This window comes from Aedes albopictus, chromosome 2 (assembly GCF_035046485.1).
Source record: "Aedes albopictus strain Foshan chromosome 2, AalbF5, whole genome shotgun sequence".
NCBI classification, from domain to species: domain Eukaryota; kingdom Metazoa; phylum Arthropoda; class Insecta; order Diptera; family Culicidae; genus Aedes; species Aedes albopictus.
In genome coordinates, this window is record NC_085137.1 from 493,243,877 (window position 1) to 493,263,349 (window position 19,473).

The window sequence follows — 19,473 nt, forward strand, 5'->3', positions numbered from 1 at the left end:
AAACCCTGCAATCACACGTTATCAGTTTTTCAACTAACAATCCTCTCTGTCTCTCCCGAACACAATTATTACCCGTCTCTCAGCCGTGTCAATCGACAAGAGCCAGTCGGGTGGCGGTAGCGTAACGCACGGTCACGGTCACGCACCGGACGGAACCGATCCGGAGATCTACACGCCGCGCATCCCGCCAACGGAGGGCGGCCACGATAGCAACAACCCGTACGGCGGCAGTGGCGTCCTGATCATGAACGCCAAGAATGAGGACAGGACTGCGAGCTTCTTCGCGCAGCCGGGCATTCTCGCAGGTAAGCTTTTATGAACCTACTATATTTTTACCGAATATCTATTTTTCTTTTTTTAATTTTATATTTTTAACATAGGCTAATTTTTCACAGGAATATCTATTAGTTGAAGCGGTAAATGCACGGAAATTCAACAAAACTATACTGAGGGTGACGGGTTCGAGTCCCGGTCGCTATATTTTATAATGGAAAACACTCTCAGGTCTTCTGTCTTAGTGGGAGGGTAACGCCAGATAACAGAAAGGTTCGGGTTAATTCGTTGAAATAATAATGAGGGGAAGCGGATGCCCGAAGATTGATGCTCTACGAGCGCCTACCCTAATGGACGGTGATTATTTGGTTTCCGATTCATAGCCTTTACTCAACTTGTGTTATTGTCATTTGGGTTGCCGGGATGTTTTCATCCGTAATGGGTTCTCACGCAATCAATGGGTCTAAATTATTCAAACGCGAATCCTAAACAAATACGAAAACTTGCCAGCTTTCTCCAATTTATGCGTACTTTTATCCAGTTGTGGTTTATCGTATGATACTTGTGCAGAACAATAATTTGAATAACGAATCTTGTTAAGAGTAAAAAGTAAACAGAGTGTGAGAATTTCGTTGAAATTGGCAGTAAATTACAGAAACGTAAGAACGAATTCATGACATTCAACTATTATTACAATTACAAAACAAATTTTGGTTATTTTAGTTTTGTATTTTTGCTTGGCTATACTTCTTCTTCTTCTTATTCTATATGGCTTTACGTTCCCACTGGAACTTGGCCTGCCTCGCTTCAACTTAGTGTTCTTTGAACATTTCCACAGTTATTAATTGAAGGGCTTTCATTGCATGCCATTACATGAATTTGTAGATTGTGAGGCAAGGATAATAATACACTATTCCCAGTGTGGAGCGGACCTGTTGTGATGGTTAGAACACTTGACTATCACGCCGAGAACCTGGGATGGAATCCCACTCCCAATAAACTCGCAAAAAATGTGAATTCTTCCTTCGGAAGGGAAGTAAAACGTGGGTCCCGGGATGAACTAGCCTAGGGCTAAAAATCTCTTTAATACAGATTAAAAAAAACCCATTGAGTCAAGAAAATTTTCCCGACTGGAACGGGAATTGAACCCGCCGTCTCCGGATTGGCAATCCATAGCCTTAATCACTAGACTAAATGGAGACTGCTTGGCTATACCTACATATCGATTGCAGCAGTTGTTTTAAGAGGCAGCCTATTTATTGCACCCATAACAAGCTAGAAACGCTCCATAGAAAAATAAAACGCGCTTCATAAAGAATGAACATGTGTTTCATAAAAATGTGCAATATTGCCCATAAATAATTGATAACGATCCATACTTTATAGAAATCGTACCGGTAAAACATAACATTTTCTCATTAGAAGCGCTACTTTGCATCCATAAATAAATCAGAAATGTACCATAATAACATACAAATGCTCCATTATAATTTAGAAATGTTCCATAAAACATGAAAATTGTTTCCATAGAAAATTGAATATTGCTCCATAGAAAAATCAAATTGCACCATGAAAAATTAAAATTGCACCATAGAAAATAGGAAAATGTTCCATAAATATTATCAAACTGCACCATATTAAATATGAATTGTTCCATTAAAAAAATTAAAATTGTCCATAGTGTCCATATCGTCATAATTTAAATTCGGCTATTCAATACTACTTCACATTGCACTACTTCAGTGGTGCAGAAGTTCAAAGATTTGGAGAATTTTCAATTGTTTGTGGAGCAATTCATATTTTTTATGGTGCAGTATGATAATTTTATGGTACGTTCATCTATTTTCTATGGCGCAATTTTAATTTTTTATGGTGCAATTTACTTTTTCTATGGAACAATATTCAATTTTCTATGGGTACAATTTTATTTTTTTATTGAGCATTTCTAATTTATTACGGAGCATTTGTTTATTATTATGGAGCATATCAGTATCATTTATTGGTACAAAATATTACTTTCAATGAGAAAGTTTCATGTCTACTGGTACATTTTCCAAAAAGTATAAAACGCTTTCTATAATTTATGGGCATCATAACACATTTTTATGGAACATTTATTCATTCTTTATGGAACACTTTTTAATATTCAATGGAGCATTTGCAATTTTGTATGGTTGCAATAACCTTTTGCCGTTTTAAGATTAAAAAATTACAAAAATACTTCGTACCTAATGTAGTTGTCGTTGAAAAGTTTATATAAGCTGAAAATAAACTGAACATGAACAAAATTTTCAAGTTTTGTCTTTCTCGTATACTAAGTTCCTTGGTGCAGAGGTTTTCTTTAAAATATATCTGAGTTGTTTTCTGTAGTGTTTGGCCTATTTCTCTTGTTATTTTCTCAGAACCCGGACAGATATTCCTTCAAGAACGTCCTGTCTTGCGTAACCCTCCAGTACCCATTTTTTTAAAATTTTGATCTAAATTTTTCTTTTTTTTTGTGATGAAGATTTTTGGGGATGAAAATTGTTGAAATTTTTTTTTTAAATTGATGAAATATTTTTTTTTATAAATGAAAAATAAACTTTAAGTAAAAATTAACAAATAAAAAGAAATTTAAACAGGTTTTTTCTTCAAGAAAGTTTCAGGCATTTTCTTCCTGATGTCAATTTCTTGATTTTTGCTTTGGCTGACCAAGCCATGTGGGAAATTACACTGTTGAAAATGCTTTGACATCCATGTGCACAACAGAACATGTGCTCGATGAACAAATTGAGATTTGAAATTATGAAAAGAAATCCACGTACTCCGGTGAGACTCGAACTCACGACTCCCAATTCGCTAGACGGGCGCTTCTATTCCTTCAAGCTACGGAGTCACTCGACTATCTCCGTCGCCAGCAGGCCTAGAACTGAACTCGATTCCACAATCGCACATGGTTATCTTCTTTTCACAATCCAAACCCCCTTCGGATGGGATTAGATGAACATCTAACACATTGTCTGTTGTGCACATGTATGTCAAAGCGGGAGAGGAAGTTATTTTTAATTGTCGAGAGCTTCGGGCACTGCCTTCCAATCACTTATTGGTATGGCAATTAGTGTGCAGTCGGACTCTCGACGGGTCGGTCCTCGGCCGACCGAATACGGTAAGGGTGACCGTAGCACCTTACAAATGTCAATTTCTTGATTTTTGCTTTGGCTGACCAAGCCATGTGGGAAATTACACTGTTGAAAATGCTTTGACATACATGTGCACAACAGACAATGTGTTAGATGTTCATCTAATCCCATCCGAAGGGGGTTTGGATTGTGAAAAGAAGATAACCATGTGCGATTGTGGAATCGAGTTCAGTTCTAGGCCTGCTGGCGACGGAGATAGTCGAGTGACTCCGTAGCTTGAAGGAATAGAAGCGCCCGTCTAGCGAATTGGGAGTCGTGAGTTCGAGTCTCACCGGAGTACGTGGATTTCTTTTCATAATTTCAAATCTCAATTTGTTCATCGAGCACATGTTCTGTTGTGCACATGGATGTCAAAGCATTTTCAACAGTGTAATTTTCTTCCTGTTTAATTTTTTTTATAAAAAAAATGTACAAAACTGCAAATAACTTTTTAAAGAAGAAAAAACATCTCTAATTTTTTGGTTTGTTATGTATAAATGTCTTGGCTTTCAATTGATGCAAAAAATTTGAAAATCGGTGGTTGCCATCATGGTGAAAAAAAAGTTTTGGTATAAAAATCCAAGATGGCGGCCAAAATCAATATGACCGATCAAACTTTCTATAATTGTAAATGGTAGCTGTATCTTTCGTCTTCTTAATAACATTTTGTTTTAAGCTGGTTTTTGGCAAAACTTTCAAGTTATAACGGTTTAAATGAGCCACCATTTGACCGAAATCGAGGGGTCTGCAAAAATTGTCTTGGCTCTAACTAACGGGGGGTCCATCATTTTGGGTAACCAAATGCATTTTCCTTACTTTTTTAGTGAGGACTTTCAGAAAATCGCCACCATAATCATTTTGAAAGATAAGGTGTAAATAGTGGGCCGGTCTCAGCGAGATTTACTCATTTTTTTTTTGTAAACTTCTAGTTAGTTTTACTTATAAATAAAAAAATCTTAAAAATTTTCTTCCGGAAAATGATTGAAGATTGCCTCCGACATTTTTTTATGCTTCCTCCGTCAATTCTTCTAGTAACTTTTCTCAGGACTTCTTCCGTAAGTTCATTCAGGAGCATTGTTATGGAATTTCTAAAAAAAATGCTATTTGAAAATGCACGGCTTTTTTTTTAGAAATTCCTCCAACTTCTCTAGGATTCCTACAAAAATTTCTTTAGTTATTTCTTTCAAAATTCATTCGACAATTTAATAACTACGGAAATTTATTAGGGAATTTATGTCTATTTCTTCGAGAATTTCTCAACCATTTTTCATAGCTTCCTCCAACATGTCTCCACTGATTCCTCATTTATTAAGAAATTTCTCACGGAGCTCGTTCGAATACCCCAACTTTTGATTGATTTACTATAGGAGTTCCTTAGGAAATTTTTTAGAGGTATTTTTCCGGTTTTCAAGGAAATTCTCTTGCAATTTTTCAAGAGATCCTTCAACATTTTAAGATATTTTTTTATGAGTTGGTTCAGCAATTCCTTAAGGATATTTTTTGACCATGTTGTTTTTTCAGAAATTCTACAGGCAATTTTGTTTTAGAAATTTGCAAATTAAGGAAATCCTTAGGCAATATTGAAGCAAATCTATCCGGCATTTTTTTTTAATTTCTCCAGCAACACGTCGAAAATTTACCAACTTACTTCTGGAATTCATCATGCAATCCAGCATTAGCGTATGCTTATTCATCATGCAATTTATTAAGAAATTTCTACGGCGATTTTTTTTTTACTTTTTTATTAGAAATTACTCAGGAAATGTGTCTGCCAATTCCTCCAATGATTTTTCCGGTAGTTATTTCTTTTACAACTCAGCATTTTTCAGGATTTTCTCCGATAACTCCTAAAGGAACTATTTCTTCTAAAGTTTCTTAAAGAATTCTTTCTTCGGCAATAGGACGCAATCAGTGAAGTACTAGATTGAAAGTAGTGAGCTGGATTTTTGTATGGTGAGATGATTAGTTCTCCATTTCTGCAATGAAATGGTGCAAGCAGCGTGGGTTATATGGTTTCTTGCCTAATTTGATGCTATTTGAGCAGAACTTTGGGTAACTGTGTTGTTGAAGTTGCAAGAAATAACTAATACAACAACACAGTTACCCAAATTTTTGCTCAAATAGCATCAAATTAGTCAAGAAATCATATAACCCACGCTGTTTGCATTATTTCATTACAGAAATGGAGAACTGATCATCTCACCATACCAAAATCCAGCTCACTACTTTCAATCTAGTACTTCACTGATTGCTTCCTATTGTTTTTGGAACAATTTGGGTACTCGGAAAATTCCTTTAAGAATACATCCGGTCATTTTTTTGAGAATTCCTCCGGTAATGTAATTACTGAAGGAAATTTCAGAATCTTCTCTTGAGTTTCTAAGATGACTGCCAAAAGAATTTCTGCAAAAATTCCAAGAGGAGTTTCGGATCATTTTTAAAGTTTATGTATGAAAACTCTTAAATAGTAGTGATAAGGAAATTTCCAGAAGAATTTACTCGGAGAAAAAAAAATGTCGACAGATTTCTTGAAAAAACAATTTCCAAAAATTCCCAGAAAGAATTGCCGAAGCAAATTATGGAGGGAATCTCTGAAAAAAAAAAACTCCCAGGAGAATTCTTTGAGGATTTTTCGGAGAAATTTCTTAGAGAATATTGGCATTTTTATGAAATTTGTCCAAAAATTCGCTTAGGAATTTCTTCGGAATTATCATGCACGGCAATTTCTTCAACTCCTTTGAAAGTAAATATTTTGGAAACTTTTCTGAAATGTTTTCAGGGAGTTCTTTAGGGAGTTTATTTTGAAATTCCTATAGAAGTCATTTGGGTTAAGAAGTTCTTCCTACGATTTCTTTGTGAATTCCTCTGAAATACCTTTAAGAATTCGTGGTTTATTAGGAAATGTTTCCGGATTTTTTTTCTATTTTTTCTGGAAGTTACTTGCAATTCTCCACCATTTTATTAAGGATTTCCTTAAGAATTTCCTTTCACGATGATTTTTCTTAAGGAATGCTTTAAGGACAAACGTCTTGAAATCTCGCTTCAACAGTGCATCGGAACTTCAGGCGCACCAAGAACCCTTCAGGACGCGCGCTGTTGTAAATAGTACAAAACTACCAAAAAACCTCGCTCGTCTTATACAGCGCGAGCGCGGTGCAGTTTCGTTTGCTTGATAGCGCGTGTCCTGAGAGGTTAACGAAGATATTTTTGCGCTCGAAATCGTGAGTAGATGCCAAAGTCGGCCATTGTGGCGGCCATCTTGGGGTTCTAACGAATCTGTCCTTAACTACCTAAGAAATTAGAACTTGAATAACTTTAGAAACCCCTTTCTGAAAATGCTTCGAGAGATACCTCCAGAAAATGATGAAAAACTTCAGAAATTCCTCTTGAATTTATTTGGGAATTTTTATTACAGTATCCCTAGCCATTTCTTCAATAATTCTTCTGGAAAAGCTTTCATGGGTTTCCTTCAAAATTCTTCTATAGGTTTTGTTTTTCAGGAATCCGTTGAAGAATTCTTTGAGAAAATTATCCACGGGTTTTCTCAGAAACGCTCTCAGGGATTCTTTAAGAAAATCAGTGGTTCCTCTAGAAACTTCTCCAATGATTTACATTTTAAATTATTTACAAACACTTTCAAAAATTCTTACAAAGATTCCTGCAGAAATTCTTCCGGGGATTCTTTTCTCCATAAGGTATTCCAAGGATTCCGTGTCCAAGAAAATCTTCTATGGATTTCTTCCAAAATTATTCCAAAAATTGCTTGAAGGTTTCTTTAAAAAAATCTTCCGGTGTTTTTTTTTTCAGAAATTCTTCCAGGGGTTCTATAAGACATTTCTCCAGAGAAACCTAGATGTTCCTGCATTAATTTCTCCATGAATTGCCAATTTTCAGAATTTTCTGCAGGGATTGCTTTGAAGATTTTTTCAATTTTTTTGCAGTAGTTGCTTCACAAAACTTTCCAGAGATCCTTTTTTTTCCTGATATTCCTCCATGTACTTCCCAAAAAAATTATCCAGCATTTCCTCTATGGATAACTCCAATAATTTCACCACGAATTCTTAAGAAATTTATTTCAATATGTTTCCTAGGAATTTCTACGGAAATTCCTCTATAAATTTCTCAAGAGTTTTTGCTAGGAATCTTTGTAAACGCTTATCTATGCGTTTCTCCACGTATTCCCCTATTTGTTCAGAAATTCGTCTACAGATTTCTCCAGGAATATTTTCAGAACACCCTCCAAGCATTTTCCTAAAAATTTCTAAATATTTTTTTAGAAGTTCAACCTAGGTTGAATCGATGAAAGGTTTCCTGATGAGTTTGTCCGGCTTTTTCTCCAAGAAGTTCTTAAATTTTAACAAATAAAAAATAAAAGAAATTCCTCCTGAGATTCGTTCTAGAATTTTCCAGGGATTTCTTCAGACATTCTTCGAGCGTTTTTTTTTTGAAGTATTTTCCAAGAATTCTACAGAGATTCTACAGAAGATTTGTTCAGAAATTCCTTCAGCGTTCTCTCAGAAATTCCTGCCTTGATTCCATCTGAAATTCCTTTGAGGAGATATTTCTATCTCTGGAGACTTAGAATTTGAGGGATTTCTTCAGAAATTTCAGCAAGACACTTCTACAAAAACTCTACCATGAATTTTTTTTAGAAATTCTTCAAACTCTACAGGGAAACTTCTGAAAGTCTTCTCAGGGTTTCTCCAGGAATTCTTTGAGAGATTGCTCTAGAAACTCCTGCAGAAATTCCTATAACGATGTTTTTTTAAGAAATTACTACTACGGTTTTATCGGAGATATCTTCTGAGATGTCCTTAGGGGTTTTGTACTGACTTTTTGAACTCTTTAAGCAGAATACCCTCTCCGAGTGACTGCTATTAGTTTTGTACCTTTTAATTCCGTCCTCTAGGCGGCATTATAAGGTATGAAACTTATTACACTTTTTTGAAGCCACAGAATTTGTTCAAATATTCCTTTAATGATTTTTCAGAAGTTCTTTCAGAAAATGCACTGAAATTACTGAAGCATTACTGGAGGATTGTCTCAAGAAATTTAGTATCTCTAGAGGTTACTTCAGGTATTACTCCTTTTATTCAGTGATTTCTTAAGCATTTATTTGAAAATTCCTCTAGAAAATTTTCGACTGATTTTCCGGAAGTTCCTCTAGGAGGGGTTTTTCCAAAAGATTCTGCAGGTATACTCCAGGCATTGCTTTGGATTCATTCAGGCCTTCCTCCGGGTAGTCTATAAAATATTTTCCAAAGATTTTCAAATAATTTCCGCAGAAATTATTCCAGAATCTATTCCTAGGCAATTTTCACAAAAATTTTCAAGACATTTTCATATGACTTCCCCCAGAGGGTATTCAGTTATTCCAGGAATTATTTCAAATATTCTATTAAAAATTCATTTTCTTATTTTTTTTTTTCCAGGGACTCTCGAGAGAATTACTCGGGATTTTTATTTGTTTTTGATGGATTTCCAAGAGGTAGTCAATGGATTTTTGTTCGTGAATCCCTTCAGAAATTGTATATGTTTTTTTTCTGAGGTATCTCCAGAAGTTTTTCCAACGATTCCTTCGAAAACCCCTCCAGGGATCCCTGAGAAATTTATTGGAGGATTTTTTTCAAAAATTCCTTCAGTACCTTTGAGTGCGATTTCTGCAAACATTTTAAAAGTTTGATTTACAAATTCATCTTCGAAATTTTCCAACAGTTGCTCAAGAATTTTTCCCTTGGAATTACTTACAGAGTTCCTCCAGAAGTCTCCCATGTTTTTTTCTTCTGATAATTGAGGAAGTATATTTAGGTGTTTCTTCAGGTGTTCTCCTAGATATTATCCTGGGCATTCATCCAGGAATTGCTGCAGGGATAACTTCAGAAACTGTTTTAGGAATTTTGGTCCAGGACTTCCTTCAGAAAATTTTAATTTATTCTAAATTGAAACTTTTATTTCACGATTTTCGAATTCCTTACACTCTCTCCAGGAGTGTAGGAATTTCCTAAGACAATCCTCCAGGGATTACTTAAAAATTCCTTCTGGAAATCCTTTGTATTTTTTGACAATTTCTGGAATAATTTCAGAAAATCCCACGAGAAGTTTCTGAACATATTCCGCAGGAATCTCTAAACACATCCCAGGAGATGTTCCCGATGAAACCACAAAGATAATTTCTGAATATAAAACCTTGCAGGAAATTCTGCTGGAATTACTGGAAATTCCTCAAATATTTTTTGAGGACCCTGAAAAAAAGTCCGAAGAAACCCCTAAAAAATATCTTATTTGTTCCAGAAAACTCCTAGAGATAGCCTTTAACAAAAATCCTCGAAGATTTTTGAAAGTGTTCCTGGAGAAATCTTCGGACGAATTTTTGAAAACGTTCAAGCTGAGAAACGTATGGATAACCCTGCCAACCACATATCGTAAATCATTGTGTGGAAAAAATCGTATATTTTCATATATCGAATCGGAATTGTATAATAATATGTACATATATTTGTTGACAATGATTGCGTAAAATCGCATTTTATGCCAAATGAAATTTTAATTTCGATTTCGTTTCATATAGTCGTATCCGATCATAAAAGGTGCTAGATACTATCGGTAGGATCGCATAGATTCGGATAGAATCGTAAAAAAACATACGTTCTGAGTGTCAAGCTTCAAGTTCGGTAGCATAGTATATGTGATTTGGGTTTTTTTTTTATTACCGTACGGGTTTGGGCCGAAGGGTCTCAGATTTTCATGAAACTTTTTCCACAGGCAGGGCTCATGGATAAATGAACAAAAAAATTGAGGAAATTCAGGGTCGCCTATTTTCCCGGATTTTTTTTTGTTTTCCCCTGACACTACTTACTTTGAAAAATCATAACTCAAGAACGAAGCATCGTAGAAACAAAGTTTTTTTTTTATAGAAAATGAAAGCAAATTTTCTCAGAAATAAAAAAAAAATATGAACTGGAAAAAGTTTCGCACAAAATTTTCCACAGTTGAGAAAATTCGTAAAGAAAAGCCGGAAAAACTATGCCCGAACTCGTGGAAAATTTTGGAAAAACTATTTTTGAGAAGGTTATTTTATAAGCCGTAATCGCTGAAATTTTTGGAATGCATTTTTTTTTCGTTTTTGAGTTATGGCCAATTTTGTTGAAAAATGTCCAAATGTGCCATAAAAGCCTTTTCTTTGAAAAATCATAACTCAAGAACTAAGCATCGTAGAAACAAAGTTTTCTCCGACTCCAAAAAAAATGAAATGGAAAAAGTTTTTCACAATTTTTTTTACCGTTGAGAAAATTCATAAAGAAAAGCCGGAAAAACTATGTCCGAACTCGTGGAAAATTTTTAAAAATATATTTTAGAGAAGGTAATTTCATAAGCTTTGATCGCTGAAACTTTTGGAATGCACTTGATTTTTGTTTCTGAGTTATGGCAAATTTTGTGAAAAATGACCGTATAATATAGGCTTCCACTTCATATTTTTTTTGGATTCCTGAGAAAATTTGCTTTCATTTGCATTAAAAAACTTTGTTTCTACGATGCTTTGTTCTTGAGTTATGATTTTTCAAAGAAAAGGCTTTTATGGCACATTTGGACATTTTTCAACAAAATTGGCCTTAACTCAAAAACGAAAAAACTGAGATGAATCAGCCTCGGGCTGGAAATCTCATAAATAAAGACATAAAAAAACGAAAAAAAAGTGCATTCCAAAAATTTCAGCGATTTAAGCTTATAAAATAACCTTCTCAAAAATATTTTTTCCCAAATTGTCCACGAGTTCGGGCATAGTTTTTCCGGCTTTTCTTTACGAATTTCTCAACTGTGGAAAATTTTGTGGGAAACTTTTTCCAGTTCATATTTTTTTTTATTTCTGAGAAAATTTGCTTTCATTTTCTATAAAAAAAAACTTTGTTTCTACGATGTTTCGTTCTTGAGTTATGATTTTTCAAAGTAAGTAGTGTCAGGGGAAAACAAAAAAAATCTACCTGAGTTTTCCGGGAAAACAGGCGTCCCTGAATTTTCCTCAATTTTTTTTGTTCATATATCCATGAGCCCTACCTGTGGAAAATGTTTCATGAAAATCTGAGACCCTTCGGCCCAATTTGTACGATAATAAAAAAATGCCCATTCCTTTGCATCGTGAAAATTGTCGTTTTTATCGTATATAAATTTGCTAAATCGAGCTGCCTTCCTAGAGGTATGATCAAAATCGATGCAATCGTATACAACGATAAGAATATTGTATATCGTTTGTGTCATACTTGCGTCGTAGTGAACGAAATCGTATATTCATTTTAACAGTCGCATATGATTGTTACTGCACTTTTAACAGTCGAATTTTAATCTCGGAAATCGTAAATGGTTTTGTTAACATATTTGATGGAGGAAAGGAAAAATTAGTTTTTTTTTTTCTTGTTGACACATGCCAGCTAAGGTAGCAATAATTAAGGGGCCCAGAATCAAAGGGTGTAAGTGACCATTTTGTCGATTTTGAGCTGAACATATCATAAAATTCTTCAGATTTCAAGCTCTCAGGAACTTTTTTAAGTTTGTTTCTACGATGCTTGGAAAAATTACAATAAAGCTGTGAAAATTTGGTTGATTTTGAAGCTCCATACATTTGGTATGGGATAAAAAATTGGTCAAAAACTTTAAATCTCATTTACTCGAAAGTGGGTTTTTGTCACTTACACCCCTTTGCTTCTAACTCCCTCAATTGTAACCAGATATGTAGGTTTTCATACTATTTATATATTACCAGATATCTTATAATAATTGGTATATAGATTACAACAACGATGTGAATTCCGAGTCTCTTGCAAAGCATCACTTAATAGCATTTTTCCCATAATTGAATAATACCTCAAGCAGTCCTCAACACCAAACCAATAACTCGTTGAGGTATTTTATCAATACCTAAAAAAATACCAAAATAAGTTATTTTAAATACCTGGATAACCGACCAATACCTTGTCTTGGTATGATACCTGGCCTTGGTTATAAGTCAGTTATTCATTCCTGCTCGGGTTTTGGTGCCACTCAATGCACAACAACAACGCTCCCACCAGAAGTATCGCACCGTATCATGCTAATTTTAATTCGTTTCATCCCATTCACTTTGAACTCTCTACTTCCAACTTGGCAGTACAGCCAATAGAGATAACGCGCAGTACTCAATCAAAGTACCTAAGTTCGATTCCCACTGAACACAAATTGTTTTTTTTTTTAATTTGAAAATCTTGAGTCGTATATCGGTACACTCAATCGTGCATAATCGTATATTTAGACGGAGATAATCGGCGAAATCGTAGAAATTTTTCGAGAAATCGTAAATCATGTTGAATGGAATCGCAGCAATCGTATATATGTTTCGATATGGCCTCCACCTTAGTATGTATGTATATGCCTGTTTCGCGCATTGTATACGATTTCTTTAGTGCTATATATGTGTGACTACATATTTCAGTTGCAAATTCGATAGAGACACCAAACTGCTGGCTGGGAGCGTTTGAAAAAATCCTTGAAAAAAAAATCTTGAGATAGGGTATGTGTTCCATCAGTAATCACACGCTTCCATATTCCTCCTATTCGAAAACAAGCGATTACGGCACCGATTGATTCCGTTCTTTTTGTTTTCATAGGTGCTCACTTCTAACAAAAAAATACAAAAATATGAAACAAAACAAACAGCGCTTCAATCCTTTGTTTTTCGTAGGATGAAAATGGGAGCCACATGCTTAACCCTAAAAGGGATACCTGGGGTCCATTAGACCCCAGGCGCCTTTCAGAGCTCGTCTTTGATGGAACACACTCAGCGAGGTGACGAAACTGAGGCCATGAAGGTATCCCTTTTAGGGTTAATAAGGGAACCAATACCCTACTTCTAAAGGAACATTCGTGCAAATGACTAGGATTTATTTTCAAATGCATCCGTGGAGAATCCTCAAGGTTTTTCTGTATGAACTTCTGCAGCAATCTGTGGAGGAATTCCTGCCTAAATCACTAAAAGTTAAAACGCAAGAAGGTCTAGAGAAATTCTTGCAGAATTTTTTAGATAAATCCTTGAAGAAATTTTGTTAAGCAATTACTGAATGAAATTATGGAAGCAATTTTGGAAGAATTTCTATAAGAATCTGAATAGAAATTTCCAATGATTCCCGAGAAGAATGCAGAAGAATCCATAGAAGTAATTCCTGGTGAAGTTTGGAGAGGAACCCATAGAAATCTACCTAAAAGAGTTGTTAGAGAAATTGCTTGAGAAATTATGAGGAAATATCTGAAGGAAGTCAATGAGAAATTTCTTAAAGAAACCCTAGAAAAATTTCTGAAAAAAAAAACCGCCGGAGGAGTTCTGATAAAAACTTTGTTAGATTTTAAGACCGAATTCTTGGACTACTTTCTGAATTAATTTATTGATTAATATTGGAAGAAATCTATAGAAGTCCATGGACACATTTTTGGAGGAATCTCATTAGGAATCCTCAGGGATATTTCAGCAAGAATTTATAAAGAAATCTTTATAAGAAATTGTGAAGCAATCCATAGAAGATGTTCTAAAAGAAAAGGAAAACTTTCCAAAAGGAATTGGTGGAAGGTTTTCTAAAGGAATCCATGGAGCAATATCGGATGGAGTTCAGGGATGGATTCATAAAATAGATTCTAAAATAATTTCTGAGGTAATCCGTAGAACTTCAAATTCTTGAGGTTTGTGCTAACGTAAGAACCACGACAATACACATAGAACGCGACGCGAGACAGGACACAACACTAACAGTTCTTACAACAAACCAAATTTGTTGTGAGAGCCATAAAGTTTTGTGTCCTGTCTCGTATTGCGTTCTATGAGTATTAATCTCTAGAAACTAAGAATCTTCTAACGGAATCCATGGAAGAATTCCTAAGGGGGCATCCATTTAGTACGTCACGCAAAATTTGGGATTTTTCGACCCCCCTCCCCCCTTCGTACGGGTTTTTCGTATATTTAATGCATTGCTTGTCACGCTTTCCAGAACCCCCCCCTCCCCCCACTGAGCGTGACGTACTTAATGGATGCCCCCTAAAGAATTTTCAAAGAAATCTCGAAAGGTAATACTGGCAGATTTTTTTAAGAACTCCCTGAAAGATTTTCTGAAGGAATTGCTGGAGAATCTACTGAAAAAATACCTGGATGATTTTTGAATGAATTTTGGGAGATATCCAAGAATGGATTGAAGTAAATACTTCGATAATTTTCTGGAGGAATCTCTCAAAGATTTTTGAAGAAATCACTAAAAAAATTCTGAAATAAAATCTTGGAATACTTTCCGAAGCAATCCATGTAAGATATTTTCAACATTATCTTTTAAAACATTTCGGAAGAATTGCGGCCACCCCCTGTATATTTTTTTGAAATTTTTCAACAATGTTTTACTTAGGTCCTTTCTAAAAGTAGTACTAGACTCAACATGGCAAACTTGTGATGTAAATTGTCGACGTAAACGGAAATCTACAATACAAACTGCATTCCAAATGAGCAGCAGGCTGGATGCGGGCTTGAGCAACGCGCACATTCACCCCCGTTCTTGGGAACCCCTGCTCCCCACACCAAAATCGACATTTCGACATTGATGGAGCCCAATCTCCAGCATTGATTTAGGAGGGAAATTGGATTTAAATTTTAATGATGCCAGTCGATAAGCCTTGCGAACAACGGGTGGCCGGAGATTAGCGGCATCGCCAGTCATTGGTGAAAGGTTGAACCCAAAATTAATTACGAAGAAGACACTAGACTAGAGGTAGGTACCGCCGGCTGCACAAACTTATCTCGTTAGGTGTGGTCTTCGGACGGACCACCTAGGACAGTATCTGCGGAGTGTGGATCAGTCATCCGAATGGGGAATTTGCATAGAGCGCGACGGTTACCCGTATTCTAACTAGAGCGAACCGATGAGGATTGACAACCGTCGTCGTCGGCGTGGTTAATCGTTGGTTTTCACTAAATATAGAACGACTGAAGCTGGTGGATGGAATAGAAAGGGGGGTCAGCATTGATTCAGGTCCAATTTTTGTTGTTCGTGACCCCCGAGGAGGCTACTCGGTTTGGGGGTTTAACGCTTGGTTGAAGCCGGCATTGCCAGGCTGCGGATCCCGAAATCCCTTCGGCTGGTAATAATACATTATTTGCGCATTAATAATCCACGGGATAACTAATGGTTCTCCTGAACGTGAATGGGTAGGTTGCTGCTTGTTTGGGTTGGCACTTTGCTTGCTGCGGCAGTTGGAGTGTTTTATGGGTTGAAGATGAAAGTTGTCGAGGGATTGCGAAAGTTTGAGCGTAAAGAAGAATTGTTGATTTCTCTTGGGATAAATTAACCTATTGGAATAAGAAGTTAGGAAATCGGGAATGATTAATTCGGGCGAATAAGTTTCTAGCTACTTTTGATTAAGTTAAATTTTTCATTTTCTTAGTCTACTGACAAGTTTCTTTTGGCAAGTTTGTCTTAAAGTTATTTAAAGTTTTTTTTACCAGAAAACTGCTTGTCTTAGTCATTCGCGGATCAACAAGGATTGCAACTTTCGGATTTTTACTACTGCTCTTTGGCATTCTCTCCTGCTTCTAGGTTTGAAGCCCTGCATTAATAGCTGCCAACCTGCCTATAGTGTTCTATGGGTACAGTTATTAACCATAAGTTTTCTTTGACAAATGACCGTTTTTGCATTCGTATATCGTGACACGATGATACTCTATGTCCAAATAAATCAAGGCATAGAATGATCTATCATAATGACACTTTGCATATATATTCTAGGAATATATGAGATTGATCCCAATTGAAAGTCGATACTGAATATCACCGGGAATATCTGCAGGAAGTCATCGGAAATTTCTCCAGCAGTTCCTATAGAATTTCTTTGGAAATCCTGAGTTCCTTGATATATTTTTCAGGAGCTCCTCGAAAATTTCTCCAAGACTTACTCACGAATTTCCCCAGGATTCCTCGGCCTTTTTCCAGGATTTCACGAGGAATTCATCCATGATGTTCCAGGAAACTTCTCCAGGACCCGGTAGTTTCTGCAAAAATTACTCGCGAATTTTCCAGGATTTTATTGGGAATTTCTCAAGGAATCCCTCGAAAATTCCTCGAGAAGTTCGTTAGGAATTCCTACACGATTTCTTTGGGAAATCCTCCAAGACTTCCTCGACATTTTCTCCAGGAATTCTTCGAGAATTTCTCCAGGGTTCCTCGGCATTTTTTCCAGGATTTCTCGAGAAATTTATCCAAGAGGTCCCAGAAAATCCCTTCAGGACCCAGGAGTTGCTGCAGGAGTTCCTCGAGAATGTCTCCAGAAGTTCTTCAGGAGTTCCTCCAGGAATTCCTCGGGAATTCCTCCACAAGTTCCATGGGAATTTTTCAGGAGCACCTCGGGAATTCTTCCATTAGATCCTCGGAAATTCCTTACGAATTTCTCCAGGAGTTTTTTGGGAATTCCTCCAGAAATGCCTAAGGAATTACTGTAGGAAAATCTCATGAATTCTACAATATCAGTAATCCCTCCAGTAGTTCTTCGAGAATTCTTCTAGGAGTTTCTTGGGAATTACTGCAGGAGTTCTACTGGAATTTCTCCAGGAGTTCCTCAGAAAATCCTCCAAGAGTTTCTCGGGAAATCCTCCGGGAATTACACAAGGAGTTCCTCTACATTTTTTTCAAAAGTTCTTGGGGAAACTCGAAAGAGTTCCTCTAAAAATCCTCCAGAGGTTCCCCGGGGAAACCTCCAGGAGTTTTTCGTGTAATTCTGCAAGAGATCCTCGGGAAATCCTTCATGTGTTCCTCGGGAAATCTTCTAGGAGTTCCTCTGGAAATTTTCCAGTAGTTCCTCGGGTAATCCTTCAGAATTTCCTTGGGAATTCCTCCAGAAGCTCCTCGGGACATCCTGCACGAGTTCTCCGGAAAATCTGCAGAAGTTTCTCGAGATTCCCTCCAAGAGATCTTCGGGAATTCCTGGAGCAGTATCTTGGGAATTCTACAGGAATTTCTCCAGTAGTTCTTCGAGAATTGCTCCAGGAGTGCCTCAAGAATACTGTGGGAATTCGGCTGATGGTTCTCGGTGAGAATCGCCGCACAAATACCTCCAGGAGTTCGTCGGTGATCCTTCCAGAAGTTTCGCAAGAGTTCCTTGAAAATTCATCCAGGAGTTTCTCGGGTATTTCTCCAGAAATTCTACTGAATTTTCTCCAGAAGCTCCCCAGAAAGGCCTCCAGGAGTTCCTCGGGAAATCCTCCGGGAATCCCTCCAGTAGTTCCTTGACATATATGCCAGGAGTTTTTGGGGAAACCCTTCAGGAGTTCCTCGAAAAATCTTCTAGAAGTTCCTCGGGAAATCCTCAATGAGTTCTTCAAGTTATCTTGCATGAGTTCCTTGGGAAATGCTTCAGGAGTTCTTTGGAAATTCCTAGGGAAATCTTCCAGGTGTTTCTCTGAAAATCCTCCAAAAGTTCTTTCAGAACTCCTCCAGAAGTTCCTCGGGAAATTCTCCAGTAGTTCTTCGTCAAATCTTCTAGCAGTTCCTCTGAAAATCCACCAGGGGCTCTTACGGAAGTCCTCCTGCAGTTCCTCGGGAAATTCTCCAGTAGTTCTTCGGGAAGTCCTCCAAGAGTTCCACGGCAAATCCTTCAGTAGTACTCTTAATGGAATTTCCGAGGAACTCTTGGAGAAATTTCCGAGTAACTCCAGGGAGAATTGCCGAGGAACTTCTGGAGGATTCCAGGAAGTTCTGGAAAAAAGAATCGAGGAACTCTTGGAGGAATTGCCGAGGAGCTGCAGGACGGTTTTCCGAGCAACTCCTGGACGAATTTTTGAGGAACTCCTGGAGAAAATCTAGTAGAACTTCACTTTTGCAAGAGATTTGCCAAAGTTCATGGAGCAGTACCTGGAAGAACAATTGAAAGAATCTCCAATAGTACTTTCGAAAAAAAAAAGCATCTTAAGAAAGATATTCCTATAAACTTTGGGAAGAACTTTTAGAGAAATACTCGGAAGAACTCCAAAAATACTGAATAAATTCTCAAAAAATCTTCTTCAAGTATTTTCCGAGGGAGTGTAGAATTAGCATCTAAGTTAAAATACACAAAAATAAAAACTAAAAAAACAATATTTTCCGAGGATCCTCTGGAAGTACTCTAGAAAGAACTCCCAAACGAACGCACAACGGAACTTCTGTAAGTACTTTCGGTAGAGCATCTATGTAGCCAAAAAAAAACCCATAGGAACTTTATTAAAGTTTTGTGGAACTTCTGGAAAAATCGCAGAAAAAACTGTGGAGGAACTTCTTGAAGGATTCCGCGGCGACATCTATGAAAATTAAAAAAAAAATCCGAAAAGGATTTGCAGAAGAAGTTGTAGAAGGAAAAAAAGATCTGGAAGATTTATTGGAGGAGCTCTCGGGACAATTTTCTGATAAAATCAAATTTTCAGGAAATATATTTTGAAAAAAATCCTGAAAGATTTGCCAGAATTACTCCGCAAAGAACTTCTCAAGGAACTTCTGGAAAACCTTTCAAATGAACTTCGTCTGGGCAATCCCTCCAGGAGTTCCCTCTGGGGAATTATTCCAGGAGTTCCTTCTGGGGAATCCTTCCTGGAGTTCCCTCTGATGAATTTCTGGGTAATCCCTTCAGGAGTTTCTTTGGCGTATCCCTCCAGGAGCTCTCTCTGAGAAATCCCTTCAGGAGTTCCCACTGGGAAAACCCTGCAGGAGTTCCTTCTGGGCAATCCTTCCAGGAGTTCCCTCTGATGAATTTCTGGGGAATCCCTCCAGAAGTTTTTTTGGGGATCAGGTATCAGGTATCAGAAGGCCGGCTCCAGAGGCACGTTATCCTCCATTTGGGACATTTGTGCCATCGCCAAAATAACAGCCTATTTCATCATCTACCTGAGGGAAAAGGAAGGAAAAAGGATTTGGATGGGGATAGGGACAGGTAGGGAAATAGGAAAAAATACCCTGGAAGAGGGTACTAACGCACAAGCGTACCACAATGGGTTCAAACAGCGCCCTGAAAAGGGCACTGTAAT

At 36.9% G+C, this 19,473-nt stretch overlaps 1 protein-coding gene across 2 annotated transcripts in view; it reads left to right on the forward strand.

Annotated features, from left to right (window-relative positions):
* Positions 1-19,473, forward strand: part of LOC109423344 (syndecan) — a 158,350-nt gene that overhangs the window by 127,624 nt on the left and 11,253 nt on the right. For both annotated transcript variants that reach the window (XM_019698290.3, XM_019698291.3), the window contains exon 4: positions 84-305. In XM_019698290.3, the coding sequence (XP_019553835.3) occupies positions 84-305 (222 nt within the window). The remainder of the gene's footprint in view (positions 1-83; positions 306-19,473) is intronic.